Below are 27,400 nucleotides of genomic sequence, written 5' to 3'. Positions count from 1 at the left end.
ATACTCATGCGCTCCCAACCACTAGTAGATAGGTTTTGGCACAGATGGAGCATTGGTCTAATCCAGGCTTGGCTGCTCCTTCTACTTATACTCCTTCTGCATACATTTTCAGTTATGTGTTGCTACACAATTTAGGATGTGTCTAATTCACGTATGACAGAGCTGATGTAGTGGGGGGACAGAAATGTAACTCTTCAGCAGGAATCAAATTCTGGGTTTTGTATTCTAGTTTTCACCCAAATTCACCATTTTTTTTTTTCAAAACAAACAAACCAATGCTGTTTGTTATCACAATTGTATTATTCCAGTAAACAAAATCACCCAATTTTATTCCAAAAGATCATGTTAACAATAATTCTTTTAAAAGTAAACAGAAGCAAAGTCCTTACAGTTCAGTCACAGAGGTAGTTTATGGGAAGTGGCTGAGTTCCTGTCCACCATATGCATTGTCCTTGCCAGAGGAGAAATAATGTGGAAAAGTGTTTGGAAATAGTGTCATTATTAAACAGCCCATTGAAAGGTTAGTAGGTGCCCTTTGGAAAAAAACCCAAACCCAAACTGGTTGTTAATAATGTCTGTTCAGAATGGGAGAATGCAGGAAAGAGCATGTCATTTTGCTGTTGGGTCCTACCAATGACAGTGTAAGCTGTTCAGGCTCCGCTGAGCATTATGTGATCTCAATGCCCTCTCCTGGCTGGCACTGAGCATGCTGGGATTTTTCATCTCCCAAGAATCATAGGTTTGCAGAGGTCCAGCATCTTGCTTTTTCCATCGTTGTTTCGGTTTTATTTTTAATGCCACTTAATGCCAGTATCACCATACCATTCAGTTTCCTTGAAAGTGGTTGGGCTCCTGTCTATTCCTCTTTTTGCCTCAAGCTCACATACCATCTCTCCCCATTTGTCTTTCTTGGAGAAGTACAATTCATTCCTTTCTAACAGCTGGACTAGGTGGGAATCACCAGGGTCCAACACATGGCCAGCAGCCTGTGGGGGATCAAGGTCCAGCTCTAGAAGTGTATCATAGATATTGTTGGAGGAATCCTCCTCTGAGGCTTTGCTCCCAAAGTAAACAGAGTCGTAGTCTTGCATGTCAACATCAGAACGCACTGCTGAAAGCCTGGCAGCCTCCGATTCCCTTTGGAGAGAGGAGAGAAAAAGTGATGCTTACCCACATGCTGCTGCTGGGCTATGGTTACACCAAGTATTGGCCCGTTCTGCTGGACTCATAGCTGGCTCCTGTCATTATTCAGGAGCATTTAACATCAGAAGTCATCAGCTACCTGCTCTTAGCATGAAGCACCACATAATTTCCCCTTGGTCTGGAAGGCCACAGGATGCTCTGTAACTAGTGTGTGCCAGATGCTGCCTCAGCGTTGTTCCAGCAGAAGAAAGGTGCTGGGCTGGCAGTGGTTGCCACACGTAGTAGGTAATGTGGAGCTATGCTAGTCTCACTGCAGCAGCATTACATGCTGTCTTTTAGTCTAGGGCTTCTTTTTTTATAATTAGAGGTGTTGTGCTGCAGGCAAGTCCTAGGTCTGCTTTCCATACACTGTACTCAGATTTTAGGAGGCATTTTCCATGAAAAGCATAGATAAAGACAAGCAAAAATATTTATTGCTCTCCATTAGGTTCCTCAAGCAAGCAGCTCTGCAGGACTGTGATTCATAATCATACCTTAGAAAATATATGCTGAAATTTACTGCTTTTTAGCATGTAAAAACTTTTAGTGAAGCCATTTGTGGCATATCTACACAGACACTGTATCTCTTCCCTGTTGAAGTGAATGGCTGAAATCTTCGTGCTGCTTCTGAGGCTGGGGTTTGTCCTACAGAGATTGGAACAATGTGTTTTGCAGTGAGTCTCTGAGCCAGCTAGTGGAGGAGTCTGGCACCCATTTTTCTGCTGCTTTACATTATTTTTACATAGGCTAACAGGAAAAAATATAAACTTCCTACAAAGCAGACAACAAGTCTCTGCGTCTTGGGAAATCTGATGAAGGCAATTGCAGCAAATGGAGCTATTCCAGGACAACTTAATTGGCAGTGGAGAATTAACTCCATTATCATATTTTTGGTACCTGAACAGCTCTCATTCTGCTCTTCCTCCTCCAAATGAGAATTTGTAAGAAATTTTGCGCAGATAATGTAAGAAGCCACCATCTGAGTGTTCTTCCACAGCTTAAAAGAAGAGGCAGATTGCAGTGGGGATGTGCACATAGGGAGGCACAGACCTCCCATCACACTGGGCCTACTCCTCCAAGACCTATGTGGAGGTCTGCACAAGTCAGCCTCCCTGCCTGCTGCTCTTCTTCTATAACATTGAGTCTTTGGGAGGCAGCATAGCAATGCCTGAGGGACCATGAGTGTGCGCTGCTACCGCAAGTCACCACCACAGCAATATACAGCTCAGTGATGGATCATTTATCTTCCTCAGACGTCATCTGTGGTGTGGAAGACTCTTGGATCTTGGTTAAACACGAAATAATTTGTCTAACTCTTTAAACACAGCCCTATCCAGGAGAGTTCTACCTCCCCCCAAAATGCTAGCTGAAGTACAGAAGGGCATTTACACAAAGTTTTTTCCTCTTTACTTCTCACCTGCTCCTCCTGCTCAAATTAGCTCTTTAGAAAGACAACTATTTCGGCAAAAAAATCAGTGCTGTCCTTGAATGAGGCTGTGAGCTAAAAGCTGGAAGGCTTCCCTGGGTTAAGAGTAACCCTATGGATATTACTAATCAATCACCAGTGGGACTGAGTGTCCATTACAAAGCTGTGCAAAAAAACGAGTGCAAGTGAATATTCTTACCTGTCTTGTATTTCCTGTTTGATTGTATCTACTATGGCAGAAAATGCAGGTCTCCTAGTAGGGTTGTGATTCCAACAGACTTTCATGCACCCAATCAGTCTCGTGAGGTTTGGAAAGCCAAAATCTCCAGGAATGCTTCCTAACTCCGTAAATTTTAGAACCTGTTTTTATTAATCCAGACAACAAAACCAACGTCACATTAGCTTTCTGGATGTGCAACTATGCCCCACAACAAATTTGCCAGAAATAAAAGTGGTCAAGCTTGCACCGAATTGCATACAAACAGTAAATTTTACATGTTAATTGACATTAGTAGGAATAAATAGTCCCTTGAAAAGAAGTTTTGTATGGCTATTGTGTAGATTCTTTAGCAATGTGTTTAAGTTTACACTGCAGCCTTTTATTACTGAAGGCTATAAAATGTGTTTCTTCCCTCTCCAGAGAGAATCTATGTCCAAAAATGATGCAGGAGCCTTTTAAATGGCTCACAGGGTATGTCCTTGTAGGGCAAGAAGAGAGTGGATTCTAGGTAAAATATGAAACTATAAGCCAATTGAGATCAGTGCTCAGCCATCATACACAGTCAACAGGTTCAAAAGTCACTATGGTGGAAGAGAGGACCAGGATGCTGCCAAACTGATGGGCAGCAACCAGCACAGCACAATCAAAGAGGTCTCCTGCCCTCAGGACCAGGGTAAATGCACAAGCAGAGGAGGAGAGAGATTTCCATGAAGCCTGATTACAGCTTGCATATAGGAAAATGTAGATGAAGAGAAGAACAGATTATGGGTAAAATATACATTCCTACCTAAGAAGGGAGTCCCAAGATTGCAGGTGCTACTACCACCCATTCCACTACTCAAAATGTGGTGGAATATTTCTCAGTCCAAATATTGACTAAATTAAGCTGAAAATAATGACCCCCTGATAAATGGCAACATCCACACTTGGGCTGGGGGTTTATTTTCACACACGAAAAAGAAAAACTGGAAAAAGGTCTTCCCACTCCTAGCAGTATCAGAGTTATAGAGAGGCTGATACAGAGTTTCCTCCCCAAAAGGCCTTTACCATCCTTACCTCTCTGCTGTTCAGTGAGTGGAAAGGTTTCAGTGGTTTGTACATGTGCAAATTGCTCAGCTGTGCCGTCAAAGCTTCCCATATCATAATGCCAAAACTAAAGACATCTGATGCTCGGGAGTAGAGCCCATCATTTCTCACTTCTGGGGCAGCCCTGTTGAAGGAATGAACAGGTTATTGAGGTAATATGTTTCTGTATACTATAGAGCTGGGGGGGCAAGGCAAGGGAAGGTGCTCCATGCTTTTCACTGTGAATGAACCACATCAGTGGTTATCGCTAAGTGTCTAAGTAAGAGAAGAGAAGTGGGGTGGCAATGGTGCATAGTGGGATGTATAACTAAGCTATTGAAGAGAAAAGTAGCAGAAGGCATAGAAGTATTTTTTTTCCATGTTCAGAGTTATGAGAGAATTCAATTTTTGTCAGAATGTTCAAGTTTTCTGCTGGTTAAAAAACTATAAGATAGTTTCTCTGTTTGGAAAGGTATGAGAACACGGAAAACACAACTGCAAGAGAAAATCTTCAGCATTTTCCTCATTCTCATAGGAGCCGTAAGAAACAAGATGTTGGCTGAAGCAGTGGATGGATAAAGCAGAGTTTGTGTAGAAAAATGGGCAGAAAAGAGAGGGCAAGTAAAACAGAACAAGGCACTTACCATTTGGCTGCATCATCTGGCATAATTTTGCGCACGTAAGGCTCAAAGAGATTGTCATCTGTTCCTGGATGTGGCAGACAGACTGCTCTTCCCCAGCGACAAACTTTTGCTATCACCTTTCAGAAGACAAGGGGAAGAGAGGAGATATAGATCCACAGCATTTATCCACTCTTTAGCAAAAGCAACAAGAATTCAGTATGTTTTAAATACTGAATTTTGAAATGTGAAATACACAGTTTAACAGTGTTTTGTCAACAGTGACCAGCATCACAGCTTCTCAGTTAAGGGACGAGTAATGATGGATTGACATGTCTTGATGCTTGTCTAAGCTAATCTTCCAGAAGTTAAGATAGTCGATATAAACATTTTATACAGCTTTCCTCACAGGGCAGATCTGAGCACCTCCAGAAAAAAAATTTGACACCTCCTCTCCAGAAACTACTTTGGCATATGATGAATCTCTTTCTGGGGTGACTGCATTACCACCTGATTAAGAAAAAAACTACTAAACTTTTTGCAGCCCTCTCTGTTCTAGTGTAACCGAAGATGCATCTTTTAACATGTGACAAACCACCTATGATTGTAGTGCTGTGCCTCTTAGGGTGCTTTCCTGCTCATTTGCCAAGGGCTGTGTACAGGTGTCTACCTGCATGGAAGTGGATTGTGATTAGAAGTGGTTCTAGTAGAGTTAGGGAATAATCTGAAAGAAGACTGAATGAGTAGAAAGAACAAATACCTCTGGGCAACTGTCACCAGAATTAACGTAAATATAGCTGCATTGTAGGTCGCAGTGTATGATACCCCTGGAATGAAGATACTCCATGGCAGAAGCCACCTGCTCCAAACAAGTGAGAAGTTTGATATCATCCATGCTAGGACTTGCAGCAACTTCTATTAGGGACTTTGGGTTGCCATCAAAAGGCTTGGAGACCTGCAGAAAGATATACATGAGAAAATTAGGGAGACGAGTCAAAGGGCAAATGCTTGCTAGCAAGTTATCACAAAGAAAAGCTCTGCCGCCATGTATGCCCGTCACAGCAGTCTCCCATCTGCCAGGAGGGAAAGGCAAGATGCTGTATTTTGTCCTGGTTCTATGTGGTTTGCCTACTTTGTGCACAGGTGTGATATACAAAGGTTCTTGTGCGAGCCCTGAGAGAGCAAAGGGCAGAGCCCAAAGCTATGCAGGCTGTGGAATACACTCAAGTCAGCACAGAATTAATTTGTCTTTATTTATGAGAACGTGTTTAGTGTGGCATAGTGGGGGTGATATTACCTGATGGAATTTCAAAAGCACACCCTCCTCAGACACAATCACAACCATATAGTGTAGCAGTGCTTCATGAGACTGGAAAGACACAAACCGGGATGAGGTCTCTAACTCACAGAGTTTACAGTCCATTGCCTGACAAACAGCTCCTTTCTTTAATTCTTCACTCACTACTACGCAGCTCTTTCAGTCACTGCTGTGGCAAAGTGCGTTGTAAAACACTTTACAATCTCTCAATGGAAGCTGGCAACTCTCTCCACTACTGTTCCGCTCCTTGAAAAGCATGAACAGCAGAGTAGCCAACAACCATGCAAACAGTTACAGCTACACTGCTATTTCCCTGCTCAGGAAAGGACTCAACAGTAGAAAAAGTGCAAAGATAACAGCGTTATTCCTCTACCTACCTGGAAGACTCCTCCTTAAACATTGCCCGGGATCCCAGCTCAAGACATGACAAACCCAGACATCAAGTAATGTGCCAAAGAAAACCTTTGTACAGAGAAATTTCTCTTTCCTCCACCACACTTCTATAAATACACAGAATTTCTCTTAAATTTAGAATAATCACTCCTGTTTAACATGGGAATGAATAAGGGCAGAATTATCCACTAATGCCTTCATCATCTGCAAAAAGAACTTTTTGTGGTATAACAACTGATTTTCAATGTTTGCCTGGCAGGCCCTGGGAAAGGGCAATCTGTGGTACAGTTCTACTCTGATTATGAAAGTCAATTAAGTACAGAGAAATAAGCCCATTGATAACAGGCTGAAAATCATTCTGCTGTGGAGTTATACCTCCACCTCCCTTGCTTACAGTAAAAGTAAAAAGCACACAGATAACCAGTAGCTCCTTGTTACCGCCATGAATGTTCTTTTTCTGAGTTCTCCTTCTTTGTTTTCAGAAAGAAGAAAAATGACCTTTCTTTGCCTGCTTTGCTGTGATCAGGTTTAGTGTTTAGTGAGGAATCTGCATAAAAACAGCCTTTCTAACAGGAGCAAATTTATACTTCCTGGTTCCTCGAGCCCCTTGTTTCTCCCACTGCACACACTAATCCATGCACACATCAAAAGCCACACAAAGGGAATACCAGAAAACTGTAACTGTAAAATGTTAGAGATGCGTATAGAGACAGAACTTAGAGACTGACTGGTTGGTGACATGGTGTGCCTGGAGAGTAATCCTGTAGTCACAGAGCTTGTGATAGACATGAAGGCCCTGCATGGATTCCTGTACCTCACAGCTGCATCACTGCTACTTGTGGGACGGCTTTTATCATCATCCGTGGGGGCTCTCCTTGTGCTAGCTTACTCCAGAAATGACTGCTCTGGTGTTTATGCTGTGGCTGAGAAAGGAAGAGGCTCTTATGTGTGGTTGTACCTGGAGGAAGTGCTGAGGGCAGCTTCACCAAACGGCATAAACGTATTTTATGAACTCATTTATGATATAATGAGAAGTCAATGGGATTCATCGATTAAAAATAAAAAGCTGTACCCACCCAAGGCATGGAAATGCTGTCAACACAAAATGACTTGGTGTTTTTATACTGATATCTGCTGAATGAGAGACGAAATCTGTAGCAGTCAGTCAACTCCACAACTTGATAACAGGTAAAGAACTGAGATCTTGGTGCTCTCAGCAGTAAAACTCTATTATAGAAGAAAATCCTATCCACGTGCTCACACAAGCTCTCTTGGAAATACTGTAGTGAGATACTAGAGCATTCCCTGTACCAGGCAGTAAAGATTTACAATGTTGGCAAAGGACAAAAAGTAATTCCAACAAATGCTTAAGGTTATTAATGTTATTATAGCAGCAGCAGAGGGCACTAGTCACAATTTTTTCAGAACCCAGAGTAACCCTGGCCAAGGCAGTCTCCTCCACCCTGCAAGGTTTCCACCCCTTCCCATCCTCTGCAATGACTCACACCTGGAATCTGAGAAGTCACAACAACTATGACTCTCATTCTGAAAATTTATATGGAAGACACTTCAGAAAACTATGATCTCATCATTTTGCCACTTGTTTTTTACTAGCCCTCCTGATGGTCACCCAGAGTAGAGTGGACTATCTAAACATAGTCACAAAGCTACCTCCAAAACAAACTGCCTTCCACCCAAAACAGGTTTGGTTTCAGGAATGCAAGAGAATAGCAGTGACAACCCTTGGAAGACTCACAGTATTAAAGGCATAAGATTCATATCAGAATTCACATCGTAGTCGTGTCAGATATTTCTCTCTGGTTTTCTTCACTGACTCACATCCAGACCCTCAAAAGCTAAAACCCTCCTACAGCTGCACCACATCTATCCTCTCTTATCTCCCGTCCAGGTCTGAATGCACAGCTGTCCCCTGCCAGCTCTCTACGCATGGAAAGTCAGGCCACAGACATTTCTCGCTTGGCACAGAGCCCTGACAAAGCTCTCACAAACCATTCCTGCTGCACTCACCAGCGTAGTCGTCATGGGGTAGTAGTGCATGATTTCTTTTACTGGCAGTATGTTCTCGTGCTGTAGTTCTTGAAGAACCATCTTGGTCATGTGGTTCATTTTGTGTGACACCAGCTCCCACAAGCAGTCACCCTGAAAGACAGTCTGAAATTCAGGATCCAGTAGTAGCAAGATGTTATCATCTTTATGGAGAAAAGGACCGAATTTTAATCCTACCTGTTATGGCAACGAAGAGCTAAGCTTTTCCTTCAATAACCTTAGTGAAACCCAACTGACTTTAAAGGAATGACTGGAGAATTTTAGCCTTTGTAATGGAAGTTGCATTTACTGGTCTTATCAATTTAGTTAGCTTTGTGAATGACTAAAGAGTTAAAGAATAGTTTGATGATTTAACTTAATTTGCACTTGGAAGAAACAAATGATATTTCGCAGCTTTAAGTGCCTCAAAATTTGGGAAAAAAAAATCCCTTGTATCCAAATATATTCTGAAAATTTACTGGCCTAACAAGATTTGATCTGAAAAGACCTTTTGTTACTTATACAAAACATGTTACTTATAAGAAACCCAGTTTTACATGCACTATTCTGTCAGTCAGTTTACTCATAGTGAAAATGCTTATGCTCATCTTGGAAGTCCAGAGACAGATGAAATTTGGCAGGCCAAACTATACTGGAAAGAATAAACAAAATTGCAAAGAATCGTCACAGAAAAGGCACAGATATGTAAGGGGTTCCATCATATTTGTTTTCCAGCTGTCTAAGAATTTTGCCTTATTCCTCTGACTTGCCTTAAACCGGCTCCTTTCATTAAAATGTGCATTTGCAAATGATGAAGCCATAACTAACTAATGCAGTTTAATATGACCATTTCTACAGCACAGATAAAGAATTTTTGCTTGTTTGACTGTCAGCATAATGTTGAAAGATTCAGCCAATCTGAATCAAAAAATGATGATAAATCTACCACTAGTCCTACTTTTATCTAATTTCTTCTATCTCTAGCCACTGGCTCTTGATATGATTTTGTCTGCAAGATTTAAGTATTTCTATTGATCAAACAGAAATTCTTTTAGAAGAGATAAGGTAATAACAAAGAAACCAAATCACTACCTTTTGCTCAACAGTGTCTTCATACTTCTCTGGAAATATGTTGGGTAGATAACTCTTCTTGAAGGTGCCTGAAGAAACAGCAAGACAAAAATACAAGGAAGCCTATTTCTCTTATATGTACAGCAGTTGTATGTTGAGATACTGGCATAGATGTCTGAAAAGTTGCTCTAATTTATCCTTACCATATAAAAATCAGCACCAGTTCTCAGATATTTTAATTGTGTTTAACTCTCCGCTGTTATATAATCACTTTGCCAGAACCTGCTCTTGCAAAAAAAATGCCTCTTCAGGTAAGAAACTTGTGCAGAGCAATCTCTCAGCAAAAGGACAAGTTTTCTTCTACCCTCTGCAGGGTTCCTATTTCCAGCATAGCATGTTCTGCCAGCTGAAGGTGAGGGAAATGGGTATGGGAAAACTTAAAATGCATGCAGTGAGTTTGCAATATGCATATCTGAAAGTTGTCAGACAACAACCTGCTTGTATCATCCTTTATTCTCATAACTTCTGAGGTCTTTTAAGAATTTGTCCACATAAGATTTCAGTGTTTATAAGGTCTTGAATTCTTAGTGTTGTCCCATCACCCACACTCAGTCCCACTGAGTCTCTTTTGGCTGTTTCTCACATGCTGAGTTAACTGTTGAAGCACAGATTCCCTTTTCATGATTGATTACACCTCTTCTGAGAGATTTTTCACATGAACACTCAGAGCCAAGCAGAATGTTCATCCAGAACTCCCTCAGACTGTGGGCAAGCTGCTAACTTATCCCCAAAATTGCATTTCTGGATCCCCATCTGTAGAGCTCTGAAAAACTTTATTGAAAGACTTTTTGTCTCTAGATGCTTGGCTCTATTAGCACATCTGAATCTGAAGGCAACCTGAAAGTTACTGCAGCAAAGTAAGACATTTTCTTGCCAGAGACACTGTTCAAACATGCTTTGAGAAAACTAGTTCATACCTTTGCTGTCAAGGTAGCCCTGTAAAACAAAAGGGAGAAAAAACATAACTAAATTGCAGCCATTCTTAGTTATTATTTCTACTTACTTCCATCTAAGCAGATGGAAATACCCCTACTTGCACTTTTAAATCACATAGCATTTGTGAGCTTTTGAGTTCCAACAATGCCAGAAAAGTCAGGTTTCAGCAGTGTAGATCCTGGGAAGGAGAAATCTTCCAGATGGCCTTTCATTCCCTAAACAAGGAAAGCCTGCTGTGAAATGCTGCTGCTAGAACAGCTTGAACATACTGAACCAACTCAGGTTTAAGTAGGATCCTGATGGTATAAATCCATTCCTTCTAGGTTAAAATTTAAAAATGGTTTTTCTTCATGTCTGAAACCAACCTGATCTGCTGGAGCCCACTCTCAAGACTATTAAATGCATACTTTTACTTTGGGTCACCCACAGCGGCCGAGCGAAAATAAGGCAACACTTATACTACATACTTCCCATTAACACATGAGGCCAGCAAGTCTGCTTCTGACCTTTTTCTTCCATGGGGCCAGAGAAACCAGAACGGCTTGTTTTAGGGCTGGCCAGACACAGTTTTCCTGCCATCTGAAGCTCAGCAGTGACCAGGCAAGTGCTGGACAAAACTAGACTGTTCAAATGTTTACACAAACACTTGGTGAGACCTGATCATCAGAATATCGGGTTGGGTTTCTCAGCACACACATCCCATTTGCAACAAACATGCCCTCCAGATAGATTACTCTGCAATTATTAGGATAATGATTAATGCTGATTATCGACTACTGATTAACACTGATTGCTACTAACTATTAGTAAATATGTCAGTGGCAGCAGCCACTGCCATAGACACCATGTTCTAGAACATGCTAGAAAGATATTTGCAAAGTTGGCACATCTGGAAAAGTTACTTAGCAGAGTTGACAGTTACCATAATAATTTCCTTGCCGATGGGAGAGAACTGGTTCATTATCTCATGCAGCTTGTCCAGATCTGATCCTAAGAAAAAAAAATGAAAATAAAGGCTGGAGTTTGTATTTCATGCTACCGAAACCCTGAGGGCAGGGGTAGAGCTCCTTTTGCTGTCACAGCTACAGTATCTTTGAGGCAAATGGTGTGGCTCAGATTTTGCTGAACTGAAACAAAGAAGACGGTGAAGATCTGCAGGCTGCAACCAAAGAATATTGTGTTATAAGTATCTAACAATCATTTAAGTCAGATGAGAGTCACCCATACACTTCAGCCCCCAGAGACAGTGGCTCTTCTATTGCTGTGCTTCCAGCACAGACAAAAGGACCTCAGCAGGGAGAACTAGACTGAGATCATCCCTTTACATGGGTCACTGAAAAGGAATTTCTTTCCCAAGCTGGTGCTTGTCTATGGAGCTTTTCAGTACCTTGTTTGAGCACTTTTGTCACACACATGAAGTTGCTAACACCATGCACAAACTGACAGCTGTCACATGTAGTTCCTCCCTCCCCACTTGTTGCCTCTTCAGGATCCATTTCAGGAGAAATTCCTGTAGGCAGGTGGTACATTGTCCTCCTGAGGACTGGGCAGCAGAGATGACAGGTATAGACATACAGCTGTTTGAATCCCTCAGACCTAGCTTTTCACAGTATGAGGAATTTTACATGACTGGCCTTGTGTTTTGCTGGTAAAAGGCAGAATCACAAGCAGGATACTGGAAATAAAGGTGTCCCTAAGATTTGTTCTCTAGTTGGTGGAGATCTTCCAACTGCAGGGCTCTGCTTTTCTGCAGGAGGGAATGGACACACACTTTTGATGTGTACATTTATCTTAAAACTACAAGCTCTCTAACTCTGCATTTGTACAGGCTTAGCACAATTCCTTGACTGGGTACTACAATGCTACAAATGACCAGTACTGTATTAAGTTGTCATTGCTACAGTGATGTTGACCAAGAGACTAGCCACTTATAGTGATTTCCATACCCAGGGTGCTCCTGTAGTTTTCCAAGCGCTCTGCCAGTGCCTCCATGGATGTACGCTTTGTCTCATCATGCTCCAAGCTGGGGGCTATTATGTCCCACAGTTTCAGAGGAATTGAGTCTGGTCTTTGGGCCTTATGCCCACGACAGATCTAAGAGAGAGAGGACAAAAAAAGGACCAACCATGATGACTGCACCTGAGCCTGACTGCAAAACAATACAGCCCTGGCTAATACTTCTCCTGCTATCTCAAAGTGACATCATAGGTTACAAAAATATAAATGAGTTAACTATTGATTTCCAGGATTATACCAACACAAAGAAGTAGAATTTGACCTATCTAGATACTTCTTTCACTCTTCCAGTTCCCCAACACCACTGTGCAGCACCACTGAGATTTTTGAACTGCAGCTAATTGGCTCTCACATAACATTTCTTTTGATTACTTTACCCTTGAGAAACCCAACAGTATCATACTGCTTGTAATTAGATCCTTTTATTCTGTAGCTGGTCCCATGCTGTTTTTCTTTTTACCAGTTTCCAATGAAGTAGTCATAGGTCTTTCAAGCGCAGAGTTATCAGGCCCTACTCCCTTCCCAAGGTAGAGACAATATTCAGATACAAGTGGCTTTCACTGAACTGTGATACAATAACTCAATACAGTACTCAGAGCAGAAGATCCAGCTTTAGTCTATCCTACACATGCTGTTATAGCAAGTCCTTATGTTTATTGAATGAGATTTCTTTTAACAATATGTAAATTTTCTTTCTGGTTCCCATAGATGTCTACAATTTCCTCCTCCTTTCAGGGTGACTTGATCACCTCTCTGGAGTCTTCATTTCCCTACTTATCTTGGGGAAAAGGGAGCTTATCCAGACTACACACATGGATGTGTAACCAGTCAGATAAGGACAGCCTACGTGTGTGGCCAAGGATTGTTCTTTGTGTACTCTTCCAGATTCTGATGTTTTATCAAGGTTCACAGGTTTGAAAGACCAAATTAAATGTGAACTTCAGCATCTCAGGTTGAAATAGGTTGTATTTTTCACGGCTCCTGGTCATTTCTTACACACTTAACACCCTCTGGAATTAAGGATACATCCCCTAGTCAGTAGAAAAGATGTTTTACTGATCCCCTCTGAAAGCCACATACCTCTTCTATGAATCTGGGCACAGACAAGTGCTTGAGCTCAAAGTATGTTTTCCCACCATACAGGAGAACGGAGTAAAATGTTGCAGCAACACCCCATGAATCAGATGTAGCAGAGAAGATGTGATACTGTAGGGACTCAGGAGCACTGAAATATATGGAGAGTGGCTCCTCACTGTCTCCTGTGTTAAGACGAAGATGAATCAAGACAAAGCCCATAACAAGAATTCTCTTGCCATGGATATGGATTTATCTTTGTAGCCATCAGTAACCATCCTCACAGCACCTGGACATGGCCAATAAGAAGCAAAAGAGGGAAAACTGTTCTTAGCAGCAACTACTAGACAACCTACAAGTTACCCATAAGGTATGCAAAGAGAGCAGACTACGGAAAATAATTCATACTTTCTGTGTGAGACTGTTTCTATCACACCTTAATAGGTTCAAAATATATTGTCCACTTGTAACTGCATTTGACTCAGGGACAGAGGTCTCAGAGGAGTTCTGACAGGTGCAAAAAAAGAGGCTTTTTATAGTGTCTTTGCTGAAGAAAGACGGTGACATGACTCGGCCTTTACTACACATACAAGAACACACACAAACACTCACCCTGGTAATATTAACACATTTCTGGGCCAGGTTAGTTTGGTTCCAGTAATAGGGTGGGAAACTGAATGAATGAGTAATGGCTTTGCCTAGGGTTTCAAAGTATGAACAACAAGGCTTCAAAGTTTACATATTCCCAGGCATTTCTGGAACAGTTTCATTCTTTAACTTTTAACTAGCATTGTTTACAGCAAGAGTCTTCTATAATTTCTGATGACTCAGTGGTCTAATCTTAGTCCATTATGACAGCTTCCAGGCAAAGCGGCAACAGGTGTTCTATGTAGAGACTGGATAATTTTTTATGGCCTGCCTGAACTGATTGTTTTTGTTAAAGCCATTTCCTTGTAAGAAGCACATGATTAATCCTAACTGCAACAGGTTTCAGTGTTTACAGTTGGTGTGCACACATAAGCCGTTTCTAAGCGCCAGCCAGCCCTAGCAAGGTACTCAGAATGACAGCCAGACTGCAGAAAAAAACTGAGCAGGAGAACAAGCTGGGGTCCTAGAAATTGAATTTGGTTGTTTCAATAGCAGTCAGGGTAAGAATGGATGCTCTTTGAGGCTTCTTATATCTCACTCTTGGTCTTCTTGCAAAGTTATTTTGTTAATAGCTTTAGCTTGCATTTATTAGGGCCCTCTAACAGATATGGAGAAGTAAATAAACCTTGTTTGCCCTGAGGATACTAAACTTCAGCACAGAGAAATTACCCACAAAAGAGCAGCAGCCCAGCGAAACCCACCAATTTTTCCCAAGCCTGTCTTCACTCTACCACCTCTGCATGTCTGTACCTTTGAGGCAGCCAGATCTGATGTTTTCATAGGAATAATAAGTAGCTGAATGGTATCGCTCATCCTCTGCGGGAGCCAGCCTGGCCTGGAAGAAATCAGACAGCTTGACCTGCACTTGCAGCGCCCCAGTTCTTTGTTGTCGACCTGTGACCACAATGAAGCTGGCTGGAGTGACATTGCAAAGTAAGATCCCTTTCTGGTGACATGACCCGACAGCTCTGGCAATATCTTGTAAAATGCCTGTTATAATGGATTGAGTGAGCTTATTTCTTTTTTCTTGCAGGAAATCCAAGAGCGGGTTCCCATCTTCCATCATGTACAGTGGAGGGACTCCACAGGCACTGGACATTAGCAGCTTGGCAATGGACTCCCTGTCTTGACACAGAGCCACTATTTTCATCACCTCTTGAAACCTTTCACAGTTACTGTCAGTGGCATTGGTCTGCAAGATGTCGTTCAGGGTTTGTTGTTTGGCTATGTAGATCTTTGCATTGCCTGCAGGTGTGATACCTTGCACAACAATGCTACTGGCATTTGTCTTCATCTGTCCGTTGAAGGTAAGATCAGGGAAGGTGATCTTCAGATGTTCTCGGAGAGCTGCCTCCACGAGTCTGGGATCAGCTGGGATCACTCTGTTTCCCAGCTCAGTAGCATGTGTGTATACATCGTCCTTGCTAAAGAGTAGTGGTGCGATGCAGTGTCTCACCTCACTCAGCGGGTGGTAAAGTAACTTCTGGAAGAAATGACTGAGGATGGTCATTGCCAAGGTTGCCTTCTCTTTATTGGGAGTTCTTGTGCACCATTCCCACAGGCTTTGGAGCAGATGCAGGCACTCTTTTACTTCCTCTGTGATGGAGACATGATCTGTTAATGCTACTGCAGAAGGAGCCACCCTATTGTACATAGCAGACATTTGAAAAGAACGAGGCGCTATGATACAATGATTTGAGACAGGAAGAGAAGAAAAATACTGTTTATCTGCTGTAGCATTAACTAAGCAGAGACACGTCACCACAATCTTATTGAAAAGGCCATGGACACCTGTAGGCAACTGGAGTGTTTATTTATATCACTAGTGAGAATCTTGCCTATCAGCATGGGGCTCAGTTCAATGGATAGAAAAGCAATCAGCTCAGAAAAATCAGATGATGAAAATCTCAACTGCTTTATGTAGAAACTGAAAGCCCAGTCCTCCCTCTTTCTGAAAGGTTATAATTCTGTCATCATCATCAATTTCCTCAATCAAGTTAGTCAGTGGCAAACAGTAGACAAAAAAAGGATAATAATGGGACAACGTCTAATAAATGAAGTAGATGAGACCTTTTGGAATTGTGACTAGCAGAGCAGTGGCTGTTTTGCCAGTGCCTGAAATCTGATGTCCAAAGCAAGTACCCGCTTCAGGCCGGTTCTGCGTTTCCTTACCTTGCGTGCGGCTGGCTTGGATATGTTCAGTGATGCGCTCAGTGATTTCCAGTAGAATCTCCCAGTGCTTTTTCCCCAGTTTTGTGCACACATGGAAGAGGAAGAGCTGGCTGACTGCAAGCAGTCTGTCTTCAAACACCTGGAAAATACAGAGAGTAGCTGACTTCCTCACATTTCCTGTGAGCTTCATTGGTGGCATTTGCTTACTTTCATATTAAGTAGCTGACTTTACATCCAACTGAAAAGATGCATGAAACAAGTCTTTTGTCTGGGGTTGTGCATTTGCTGCCCACAGAGCAATGTCACATCAGTGAGAGATGGACAAATCAGGAGTTACAAAAGCATGGACTGCATGATCATGTTGTTACACACCTTTTCTGTGAGAACAAGAATAAAAATATGTCTTATCATCCAGGGTACTCTCTGAAGCTGCTTCTGGATGAACTGGAACTGCATGATCCTCTGGTTTGCACAAGTCACTGTTTTCTCCAGTGTCCTAAGAAAACTTTCCAAGTGTTTCAGGTACACTTCTATGAAATTTGGCCAGAGTATTTGTTTTTTTACAGCACTGGAGATGGCCATTCTGATTTTCTGATAGGCACTAAGGCACAGATACTCGTAATTCCTCTCCCCAGAAGGGACTTTTGCAAAGACCATTCCCCTCAACAGAGCCTTCAGCTTTCCATCATTTGTTGTGGAGACATGAACAAACATTGCTGCCAGAATCCAACAGTGTAATTTCTCCTGCTGAATGCGAAGCTCCTGGTTGGAAGCACAGTTGTTGCATTGGATGATATTTCTTACTTTCAGCTCTAAGTTCTCCAGGTTTGCCAACCTAGAGAAAGTCAGAAAGTCCCTTCTGATGTTTTTGACTAACATCTGACAGATCTGTTGTCTCATCCACTCATTGCTATCATCCCAGTATCTCATAAAGTAATCATCCAGCTCTTGAAAAGATACGTTGGACATTTCTTTCAGGATGTCTTCAGTTTCTGGACAGAAAATAAAATAAACATATATCAGCTGGAACCCTCCTAGTGTTTCTAGCTGGTTTCTGTACTGGACCACAGTGCACAGGAACCACTATCTGTTCTCAAAGAAGAGGATGTGGTTTTCCTTTCTATTCAGTCAGGCATGCTGACCAAACCCTGCACATAAGGTTCCTTGAAGATCTCCCAGAATATAAAGCCGTATACATATTCTGAAAGCGGTGCAGTGGTCAAAACATGACTATAACTTGTGTTTTTAGTGGAAGAGCCAGTCTATTGCCCCCTTGAAGAGATAAATTGGAAGAGGTGAAGTCTTACTGTTGACTATGCGAAGAACAGAAATTGGCTCATAACATTGCAGAAGCAATGCTGCACAGACATGAACGGCAGTCTGTATTTTAGTTGATTCTTGCCTATTAAGATTATAGAGCTTTATGAGACTCTACTGGAACCACAACACCTCTCTTATCTTGCTCGAGTTTTATAGTTCAGCTAGCTTCACCAGGCAGTATGACATACACCGAATGCCATAAGCAAGGAACATACAGTTTGTGCTTGCTTCCCCCACCAGCTCTTTCCTTTGCAGCAGCTCCAGAGCATTATCTGTCATCCACCAACACCTGAGAGTATTATGGCTATATGAATCATCTGCCAGTGATTACTCTGATGCAGATAAATACAGGCTTAATTTTGCTGTTCAAGAACACCACTGCAAAGGCAGGAGCCTGTTGTGCAGGACATGAAATTCCCAAAGGCTATTGCAACAAAGTCCTCGCAGCTGCTGCTGTGTATGACTGTCACTTAAGTTGGAGCACCCTGGCTGGAAGAGCATTACCAGTGCAGGGAGCAGTCTGTGTATAGAGTGTATATGCAGGAGCAGTACCTCTGTAGGGAAGCACTCTGTGCTGCAAAAATGAGTTGCTGAAGGAAGATGTGCAGTGATTTCTCCAGTATGGTCTGAATGACATCCTTGATCTATCTGACCTCCTGAAAGTGGCTGTAATGCAAAGATGAATCAAAGAGACATTAGTTGGCTAAATCCACTCCTGTTATCCTGCAGTCTTTGCAGTAATGCATACTAAAAAAATGGTGGTACCACTTACAGTCTCTGCCTGTGGAGGATGATAAGGGCAAACTGGAGTCTGGAAAGAGAAGGCAGGACAGTTAAGGAGAGTAAGTTCTTCTCCAGAATAAGACAAAATGCAAACAATGTAAAGGCACAATCATATCTAATGTGACATGGAATAAGCAAGCTGGTTTATTACTGGTGTATCCGGCCCTTTCCGTGTTTTAATCCTGGGTGTACAGACTCAAATCAGTGCAGAAGTGATTGTCACTAAGAAGACACATAGGTCTCATGAAAGGTTTAGGACTTTAGAGACAGGAACTGCACCTGTCCATCTGTTTTGTGAAATGTTCAGCACAGTGAAGGGTACTGAAGAAAATGCTCCTGAGCTCCACTGAGTTTATTCCCCACGTTAGGTCAGATGCTGAAAATACATCACAAGAAGTGTGTCCTTTATCTGAATACCAAACTGGTGGCTGGAAAGTCGTGATCAGTTCCACACAGCAGTGTCTTGAACACCGTACACACCCCTGGCTCTCTGGAGAGTTTCATACTGCTGGAAAGAAACTATTTCAGCTTCTCCTCAATGTATGCGTTATCTCACTGGAGCACTAACATTTCTTTGAATTTTTTAGGTCAACCAAAGGTGTTATTTCAAGCTGCATTAGAATGCTTTTACCTTTGAGGAGAATATATGTTTTTTCTCTCTCTCTGGGATCAAAGATCTAAAATTCACAGATAGAAGAGTTTTGAAAGAAATGCCACGGCATTGCTTTGGTAGAACTCTCAGGATATATTACCATCACCAAGCGCAGACACTGTGGCTCTGCTCTGTCTGTGTTTCTAGTTGGTACAACATAACCTATGTCTATCATAGAAATCATTTATGAGCACAGAACTGTGCTCAAATTAGACAGTTCTGTCTCATTATGGACTCTGGTGGCATAGACGTAGCCTTAGACATTTTAAAGTAAGCTGGATTTGTCCAAATCCTCACTGAAGTGAGGTACCCATAAAACAAACTGTTTTGTTGGCCTGAGTTGCATCCTGAACAGACTGGTGGAGGAAGCCTAGACTGGTGGAGATAATCTGGCAGAAACTTGCATCAGTATTGCTGAGCAATCCTTAACGTCCCATATTAGAAACTGCCTCTTCCCAAAGCTGTCACACTTCTCTCTCTCTACAGGGCACAATAAACTTCAAATTAAATTAATCCAACAGTCAAACATGACATAATCTTACCTGTGTCAATTTCCCTCAATACCATCTGTCTCCTTATGGTCAATGGAAGCAGTTTTCTATGATGATCTATGGTTTTCTTTATTTTGAGCAGAAGTTGTGAGTCATCGACTTGTACTGAAAAGCAACACTGCCATAGGCTGGGCAAAGTAAAACTATCATCAAACAAAAGCAATACAATTCTTCTCAGTTTATCTACAGTTACAAGCATGTCTAAAAGGCTTAGGAAGTATTGGTCTTTATAGACTGGTATAAGTGTAACAGGGATAATTTTCATGGGTTTCTGCATGGCATGTATGATGGTATCTCCACCAACAAAATTCCTGTAACCGTGATAGCAGCAGTAACCATCATTTTCCAAGACTTCCACAATCTTCTCATTAATGAGGCTGTCAGCAGCTATCTGTCCCTGGTTCCGTGGTGCAGGGGCAGATGGGATGTAGAGGTCATAGCAGTACAGTTTATGATAAATGAGGTCATCTGAAATGATACAAGATGAATAGTAGTACAGTTAATGCCTCTTAGCTGGGAATATTGGTTTCACATGGGAACATCCCTCCTGGAAATCCAGTTGACTTCACAGTGCAATGACTGCTTCTTCACTAGGAAGAACATTACTTTTGCCTACTGTAAATGCATTTTGGCAATGTATAAACCAGTGTTTGGGTCTGAGTGAAATTCTATACTTTGAATGAAATAAAAAGATCATAGAATCACAGAACAGCACAGATTCAAAGGACCTTGAAAGATCATCTGGTCCAACCTTTCATGGGAAGGGACCGTAGGTGACCCTAGCCTGTTCAACTGCACCTTGGAAACCTTCAGTGATAGGGATTCTACCACATGCATAGGGAGGTTATTCTAGTCTTTAGTTTTTCTTATTGTAAAAAAAATTATTGCTTTATATAAGATGAAACTCTCCCAGTGCAGTTTGTACCACTGCTTGACCCCTTCACGTGGCTCCTTGTGAAGAGACTGCAGGAACAAGACTGGACACAGTAATACAGGTGTGGTTTGACTGTTACCAAGTAGAGCGGGATATGGTTGCCATCCCAGGTACAGAACTTTGCACCTGTCTTTGTCATCATATACAGTATTTGCTAGTCCACAGTATGCTCTAGATTCCTATTAGAAGATTACAGTCTCTGAGCAAGCTTTTGGGTTTCTCCTTAGGACTGTCTAATGCTTTAGCTTAGCCAAAAGATCAAGTATGGAGGAAGATGTGATTTTGGTGAAGCAGGTAATTTTCCTTTCTTCTCATTTTATTATATATACTCAAAATAGTTAACTTGAAACTGAGATGATGTGCTGGGAGAGAAAAATGGTTACCCCTTGGTGCTTTATGAAGGGATTCTGAAGGACTAATGAAAAAATCACATTAACTGAAGTTAAAATAAAAATACCCACTAACTTCAGTAGACCTTGATCCAAGAAATATTGATGCAATTACTAGCAAATCAGAGCATTGACACAGCCATCTAGAGCACCCCCAAGGAAAATTCAGGTTCTGCACACAGTCTAGTGTTGGAAGAAAACTGATATGTATTTCAGGGTAGGGTTTTACTTGCTTAAGTCACTCTTGCATTTGGTTCTTGTTGAAAATTAGACTTCTGATTGTAAATTTTGCCATCAAGTCTTTTAGACTTGAGTAATTAACGTTTGCTCTAAAGTTCCCTGATAATTATTTGTTTAGAGAGAATGATCACTTCTAAGAGTTTTCCTTTCCCCACGTCCTTTCATCTGCCTCCACAGACCTGCAGCAATATTGATCTTCTAATAGGGGGCTTGAGGGATGTTCCAGTTCAGTTCAGACCAGCTGCAGGTTGCAGCCTAGATAGACTGGTTTTGGAGACCCTTACCACATTTCCTTTCTTCACACTGTGGACAGGTTTCTGGTTCACTTTGGGTATTCATCCTTCTCAGGACGTTTGTAGAGTCACAGACCAAATGGACAGGTCATTCACATGTACTCTTCCTTGCGTTGTCCTCAATCAGGCACAACTGTTAAGCTGAAGTCACCATGGGCCGACTCTTCATAGTCCATGGTCAGACAAGAGCTTGGGTTCAGGATCAAGCCTGGAGATCAGACAAGTTAAAGGAGAACATCCAACAGTAAATTTTAGGAGCTGAAGAATTCTTACAAGAATAGTCTGCAGGATTTCAGACCTTAACAGTGGTGAACAAGTAAGAGTGGTTTCAGCTCCAGGCTATCAGCTTTTCTATGCATTCTAGCTTCTGCACTGTGGTATCACTGAGATCTTTGTGGAGGGAACATAAAATCGTGTTCTACAAACATTTACGGCAGCTTCCACTGCCACAGGAGGCTCAGTTTGCCTTCCTCTGGAAGCATTGTTAGGGTGGTCTCAGTTGTTCTCCTGCCCTGATTTGCAAGTGTTTCTTTACAGATATCTGGGTGGTAGCTTTCATGTCTTTGAGGATAGCAGCACACATCTGTGAAAAACACCCAGGAAACAATGTTGTGTTGTTTTCATTCACATCTAAGAATCCATATTTCTTCTAGCAACTGGAAAGCTATAAAGCATGTCATAGCAAAGCAGGGCTTTTCCTTTTCAACACCATAGTAGGATGTGTCACTGCTATATTGGTAGATATTCTTGCTCCTTTGCTTGTTTTGTTTTCCAGCTGCTGGCCATACTGCAGCCTGGAAGTGTTTTTGCAGTAGCCCTCCTCTTACTAGAATCATGCTTATTAATGTGAGGCTCAAAGTGAAATAGTGAGACTATCCATCTAGTTCCTGCTGCAGTTCCAGTTTCTGGTGCACAGCACTTTCTCACAGCCTTCTTCTATTCCCTCCCCATCAGACAGTTCCCTCAAACTGTGGCCAAAGCCACCACAAACTCTTTGACTAAAAAGCTGAATTGTCTTGCTTTGTCATACCACACATCACCTCTCCAGTCTGCATTTCTCTCTGGACCACACAGATTCTGAATGGAGAAGAGGACTAAATACAGGAGAAACTGAAGACTCATTTAAATGTCTGATACTTGTCTACCGTGTTCAGCACACAGCAAAACAGACCAATGAGTGTAGAGCTTAATTCCTGCTTTGCAGGTGATCAGATGTTGCTAGTTTCAGTAGGATTCTGTTAGCCTGGTTCTCTTTGGGTCTACAGGAATTTTTCACGAGTCCTTATGTGCGAAAGTTACCAAATTTCACCTCCCACTAGGTTTTAGTGGGTACTAAATGCTTAATGCCCTTTAGCAGATGAAACAAACTTGTTCTGCCAGTAGATGAATAAAAAGCTCTATTCAGGAGTCAAGACTATATTAATCATTTCTGTCAGCATTTCTGAGTCCCCATCACAGAACTTGTGAAACGTCAAGGGACATAAAACACAGGTAGCTTCCAAGAAGGGCACATTTTGTAGTGCAGGTTTTGAATGTGAGCAGTCTATTACATCTTTGGACTCCACACAAATCATCTGTCACTGAGCGACAATACGCATCCAGATATCACCGAGCTTTTGAGAACACCCCATCAGACACAGGCTCTAGTCCTAACAACCACTTACAACCCTGGCCTAAGCAGTCAATCTCTAGTACTGGTCCTCACGCAACCGCTCTGACTCAGCAATGTATCAAGGTCAGGCAGAGGTTGTATTCGGCCACAGGCAGATCAAGAACATTATAGATGACACATTAGTTTCTACAAATGTGTTTCTTTATTTAGGGGTGTGTGGAAGATAACCATGGTATGTTAGTACAGATAAACACATCACTTCTGAGAATAAACACTTGAAACATAAACCATGGTGGTTTCCTGTGCACTATCTCACTGAGTCTAATTTGGAATGAGAAAATATTAGTAAGAATTAAGACCCTGAGAGCGTCAAGAAGATCTAGGGATTTCCAGGGCACCTCTTACCACACTGAATTCCACTTCTCACTTTCTCCTAGACAACTTGATGTCATTATTGACATATTCCATTATTGTGGAAACAAAGATAACATGAGGGAGCGCTAATTACTTTTTCTCATGGTTTTCTATTTCTAAATGTTGTTTCTAGTCAAGGAAGCAAAAAGGAAAGAAGAAATTTGCAGACAAAAGATCTGCTATTTATGGAAAGGAAAAGAAAATGAAGAAAATGCATGAGCAACAGCTGCAAAATAAATCCAGCAGTAGATAAGCATGAGTAGGTGAACACACTATTAGTAGTAACTAGTAACCAATCTGTAGCCAGAAGGTTTAAAAAGAAAAGCATAGTGTGTACTATGAAATGCTTATCTAATTAAAATGAGATCTCTGGCTGAACCTGTCAAGGCATCTTGCTTGGTGACACTCTTCCCAAGCACTTTCGTCTTACAGTTACCCAATTAACACAACGTAAAAGCAGCCTGGATTTGAAAAGCTGAGCCAAACAGGGAGCACGTCAGGAAGGAAAGGAATAAAAAAGCCAGCCAAGTCAGAGACAAATCAATCTTTTTTATAAAATCACTGGGGAGTTCAGAGATTAGGATAGAGTTACATGTTTTACTGTCTCCGCAAGAAGTAAAAGTGACATGACTTACCACATGGTGCTTTTAACTCCCACCAGGATGCCTGCTCCTTCCCTTTCGTATGTCTTGAATGTGGATTTTATAGACAGAAAGAAATGTCCTTCCTGGTTTCTCCCATTGCCAGTTCCTTTTCTTTCCTTCTTCCTTGTACAAAGCCAAATCCTGGTTATGCCAACAGCTGCTTGAGAAAGCAGTGGAAAACTCTGGTGTCTGCTAGCAAATCCACCGAATGCTTAGCCCTTAAGTTGTGTGGTAAAGTATCCAGGGCATTTCTCTCTTTTGAGGCATTGCTTTGCTCTTATTCAAGCTTTCCTACCCAGTCTTGGCATCAGTCCAGCTAACTATCAGAATAGGTGGTGATATGAACTTTGCGCTCACTCCTCAAGAAGCTCAGTGACATGTTCCTTCCTACAACATGTAAATAAATTGTGGCAGGTCCACTTGCATTCTGTTGGCACTCCCTTGGTTTCGGCAGAGGTCTTCCGAGCAGGAAGCCTATAAACAATTGAATTTACTGACTTCTCACGTAGCACTAAAATCTATGAGCTGGTACATTTCTATCCTACTGATCTGATGATTTCCTTTTACCCAGGTAGTGACTTGTGCCCTGAATCTTGGAGATAAGTAGACAGTTAGAGATGGACCTGAGCTAGAAAATCTAGCTATATAATTTCTACTCACATCTGCTTAAAAAAATACCCCCCAAAAAATCCCCAAAAGACAAAAAACACCCAACACTAAGAGAACAAATGCTTAAACCATTCTGTTGCTTTTGTTTTTAAAACTGATAGCTAGAATCTGTAAGAAGCAGCTCAAAACAACTACTTCAGCTAGTTTTCCACCCATCCTTCCAAAGCAATTAATTGCATAGCCATTCAATTAAAACAAAATCAGCTGTGTTAGAAGTCAACTCACAAAAATGAAGACTGTATATCAACAGTCTCTAGGGAGATCTGTCAGAAGGACATCTTCAGCATCCTTATCTCACTGTATAAGGCTATTAACCTTCCTAACATTTGCCAGGTAAAGGCATATTCGTTAAGGCTAGAATTTAATTCTTCAGTTGGTAAAGATCATCTCTCCTGCTGCTGCTAAAGACAATCAGTATTTTATCTCTTATTTTGTCCATTTTTCTGGACAACTGCATGTGCTGTTTTGGCTGAGGTAAAATTAATTTTCTTCACAGTAGCTGGTATGGGGCTATGTTTTGGATTTGTGCTGAAAACAGTGTTGATAACACAGGGATATTTAAGTTACTGCTGAGCAGCGTGTACATAGAGTTAAGGACTTGTCTGCTTCTAACCCCACCCCACCAATGAGTAGGCTAGAGGTTTACAAGAAACTGGGAGGGGACAGAGGTGGGACAGCTGACCTCAACTGCCTAAAGGCTTGCGCGCTTGGCTTTTGCTTTACTTATTAAACTGTCTTTATCTCAGCCCACAAATTGTCTAATTTTTACTCTTTTGATTCTCTCCCCCATCCCACCAGTGAGAAGTGAGCGAGTAGCTGTGTGGTGTTTAGTTGCTACCTGGGGTTAAGCCATGACACTGCAAACAGCTTTTGCTTTGCAAGGAAACGAGCAGTAAGGGAAGGAAATTCAGGCCTTGCGGTCAGATCACAGAACTGACACCCTAGTTTTTCTATGTTTTGCCTCTAACTGTCTGAGTGCTTATGGACAAACCTCTATAGATTATATTTTCCCTCTGTTGATATAGTTGACATATGCAGTAGATACCTCCTTTTGTGATGGCAATAGTTTCTCACAGTTGTGAAAAAGCCCGACTTAGATGGCTCTCCGGCTAAAACCAAATGCAGGTGACAACTTTCTGCTCGCCTGAAGCTCCTGCTCTGTGTGTGATGGTTTACTGCATTACTCTGCACTTCCAGTCATGTCATCAGCCTGTGTCCTTATAATGTATTTATATTCCTGTATGTACGTACCTGCGTGTATACAAATTAAGACAAGCCGGTGAAAAGCTGCTCCCTCCCTTCCCCTGTTCACTGGTTGTACCACCTATCCATTTAGCCTTGTGGAAGCAATACAGCTGCATTTGAATGTCAGTTAAGAGGTTGCTGATAAACCACAGAAATACACCAGTGTCCTTCAATAACAAAGTTGTTAAGGGTGGGGCACTGAGATCTGCATCCAGTCTGGGTCTCTTGAGCCGATGGTTGCAAGCAAACTACCTGTTGTTTTGTATTTACAAGTCAGAGACCTAAATCTATGTAGGAACTGCAGACACGTAGTTGCAGGCAGGAGGAAATGCAGCCTATGAAATGATGACTGAAATAGCTATTGAATCGTGGTCATTATCAACTGCCCACATGCTGTCCACACTGTAAACAAAGATATATTGGGAACGCATAAGAGGTTTAAAGGAAGTCTTGGAGCAAATTGCTCCAGGAAATTAATTCTGTTTACCAAAAGAAAGGGGAAGAATAGTAGCGAACTTCTCAGGGAAGGTTCTTCAGTCCCACAAATCTACTGCAAGCAGCTGTCTGTTGCAAGAAGCAAAAACTGAATGTAAGCAGAACTAAAAACACAGCATGCATTTTTCACAGCAAGAAGGATTCACCAGTGAGACAATTGACTCAAGCACGAGGGAACCATGTATTTTGGTAAATCATGAGCAGCGGTTTTCACAGAAGACAGTTTCCCTTGTATTGAACTTGAAGAGGGAAATGCTTCAGGGAAATCCAAAGACCTGTGGCATGCTGAGATCAGACTAACCAGACTAATCATAAAAACCCATGACTCAGTAAAACCTCTAAACTTACCAGCCATGTCTGATTGTGCAACAGTTATTCCTGTTTATAGTACAAATAAAGCAAGCTAAGCATTTCGTGCTACCAACTCAGTATGTGCAATTACTTCCTAGATACCACGTAGCTACTGCTGTGGCAGGGAAGGCCAGTTGCAAATTAAAACTTGGTAGTTAGGTAGTTAAGAACAGGTCTTCTGCCCTACATGCAACAGAGCAAATAATTCCGAGTGGCCAAGCCTGAATACGTTGTCTCCTCTCTAGAAAGCTAAAACTACCATGCTGCAGGTAAACAACTTTCTCACAATCTTTCTGCAAAGCAGCAAAGCACCTCAAATCAGAGCCGATCTGCTGGATTTCTTTGCTCATATTCCATTTCCCTACTTGTAAAATCAAAATGCAAAATGGGGGTAGCTTACTTCACATAGGATGACTATGAAGTATCTGTGCTCTATTTCCAGGGGCAGCAAGAATCTTGATATTATTGGAAAGGATGTTTGGGAGTTGGGGAAAAGAATGCCCCAAAAATAGTTCACAGGGACAAACTCGCCCTGCAAAAAGAATAAAGCATGGGAGGTCA

The 27,400-nt window shown here is 41.7% G+C and overlaps 1 protein-coding gene across 1 annotated transcript; it reads right to left on the bottom strand.

Moving 5' to 3' along the window:
- Window positions 1-334: 334 nt before the first annotated feature.
- Window positions 335-25,680, bottom strand: LOC128852754 (uncharacterized). Its single transcript, XM_054072285.1, has 19 exons — window positions 24,071-25,680; window positions 21,401-21,617; window positions 19,545-20,021; window positions 18,340-18,378; window positions 18,120-18,233; window positions 16,620-17,239; window positions 16,248-16,386; window positions 14,826-15,671; window positions 13,434-13,612; window positions 12,284-12,431; window positions 11,260-11,327; window positions 10,319-10,337; window positions 9,363-9,430; window positions 8,253-8,384; window positions 5,274-5,468; window positions 4,538-4,653; window positions 3,885-4,038; window positions 2,808-2,968; window positions 335-1,137 (listed from the first exon to the last, which is right to left on the bottom strand). Exons 2-19 carry the CDS (start codon window positions 21,453-21,455, stop codon window positions 792-794), a joined length of 3,876 nt encoding a protein of 1,291 aa, XP_053928260.1. The 5' UTR covers window positions 21,456-21,617; window positions 24,071-25,680; the 3' UTR covers window positions 335-791.
- Between the last annotated feature and the right edge of the window lie 1,720 nt (window positions 25,681-27,400).

Source organism: Cuculus canorus, chromosome 7, assembly GCF_017976375.1.
Source record: "Cuculus canorus isolate bCucCan1 chromosome 7, bCucCan1.pri, whole genome shotgun sequence".
In the NCBI taxonomy this organism is placed as follows: Eukaryota; Metazoa; Chordata; class Aves; order Cuculiformes; family Cuculidae; genus Cuculus; species Cuculus canorus.
The sequence above is the reverse complement of the archived record's forward strand: the minus strand, read 5'-3'. Positions and strand labels throughout refer to the sequence as shown.

Coding starts and splice junctions, on each gene's coding strand:
- LOC128852754 (XM_054072285.1), bottom strand. CDS start 21,455: ATGAATACCCAAAGTGAACCAGAAACCTGTCCACAGTGTGAAGAAAGG. Junction 16,387..16,619: donor TTCTTGTTCTCACAGAAAAG/GTGTGTAACAAC, acceptor TGTATTTTCCAG/GTGTTTGAAGACAGACTGCT. Junction 12,432..13,433: donor TGCCCAGATTCATAGAAGAG/GTATGTGGCTTT, acceptor TCTCTCTCTTAG/ATCTGTCGTGGGCATAAGGC.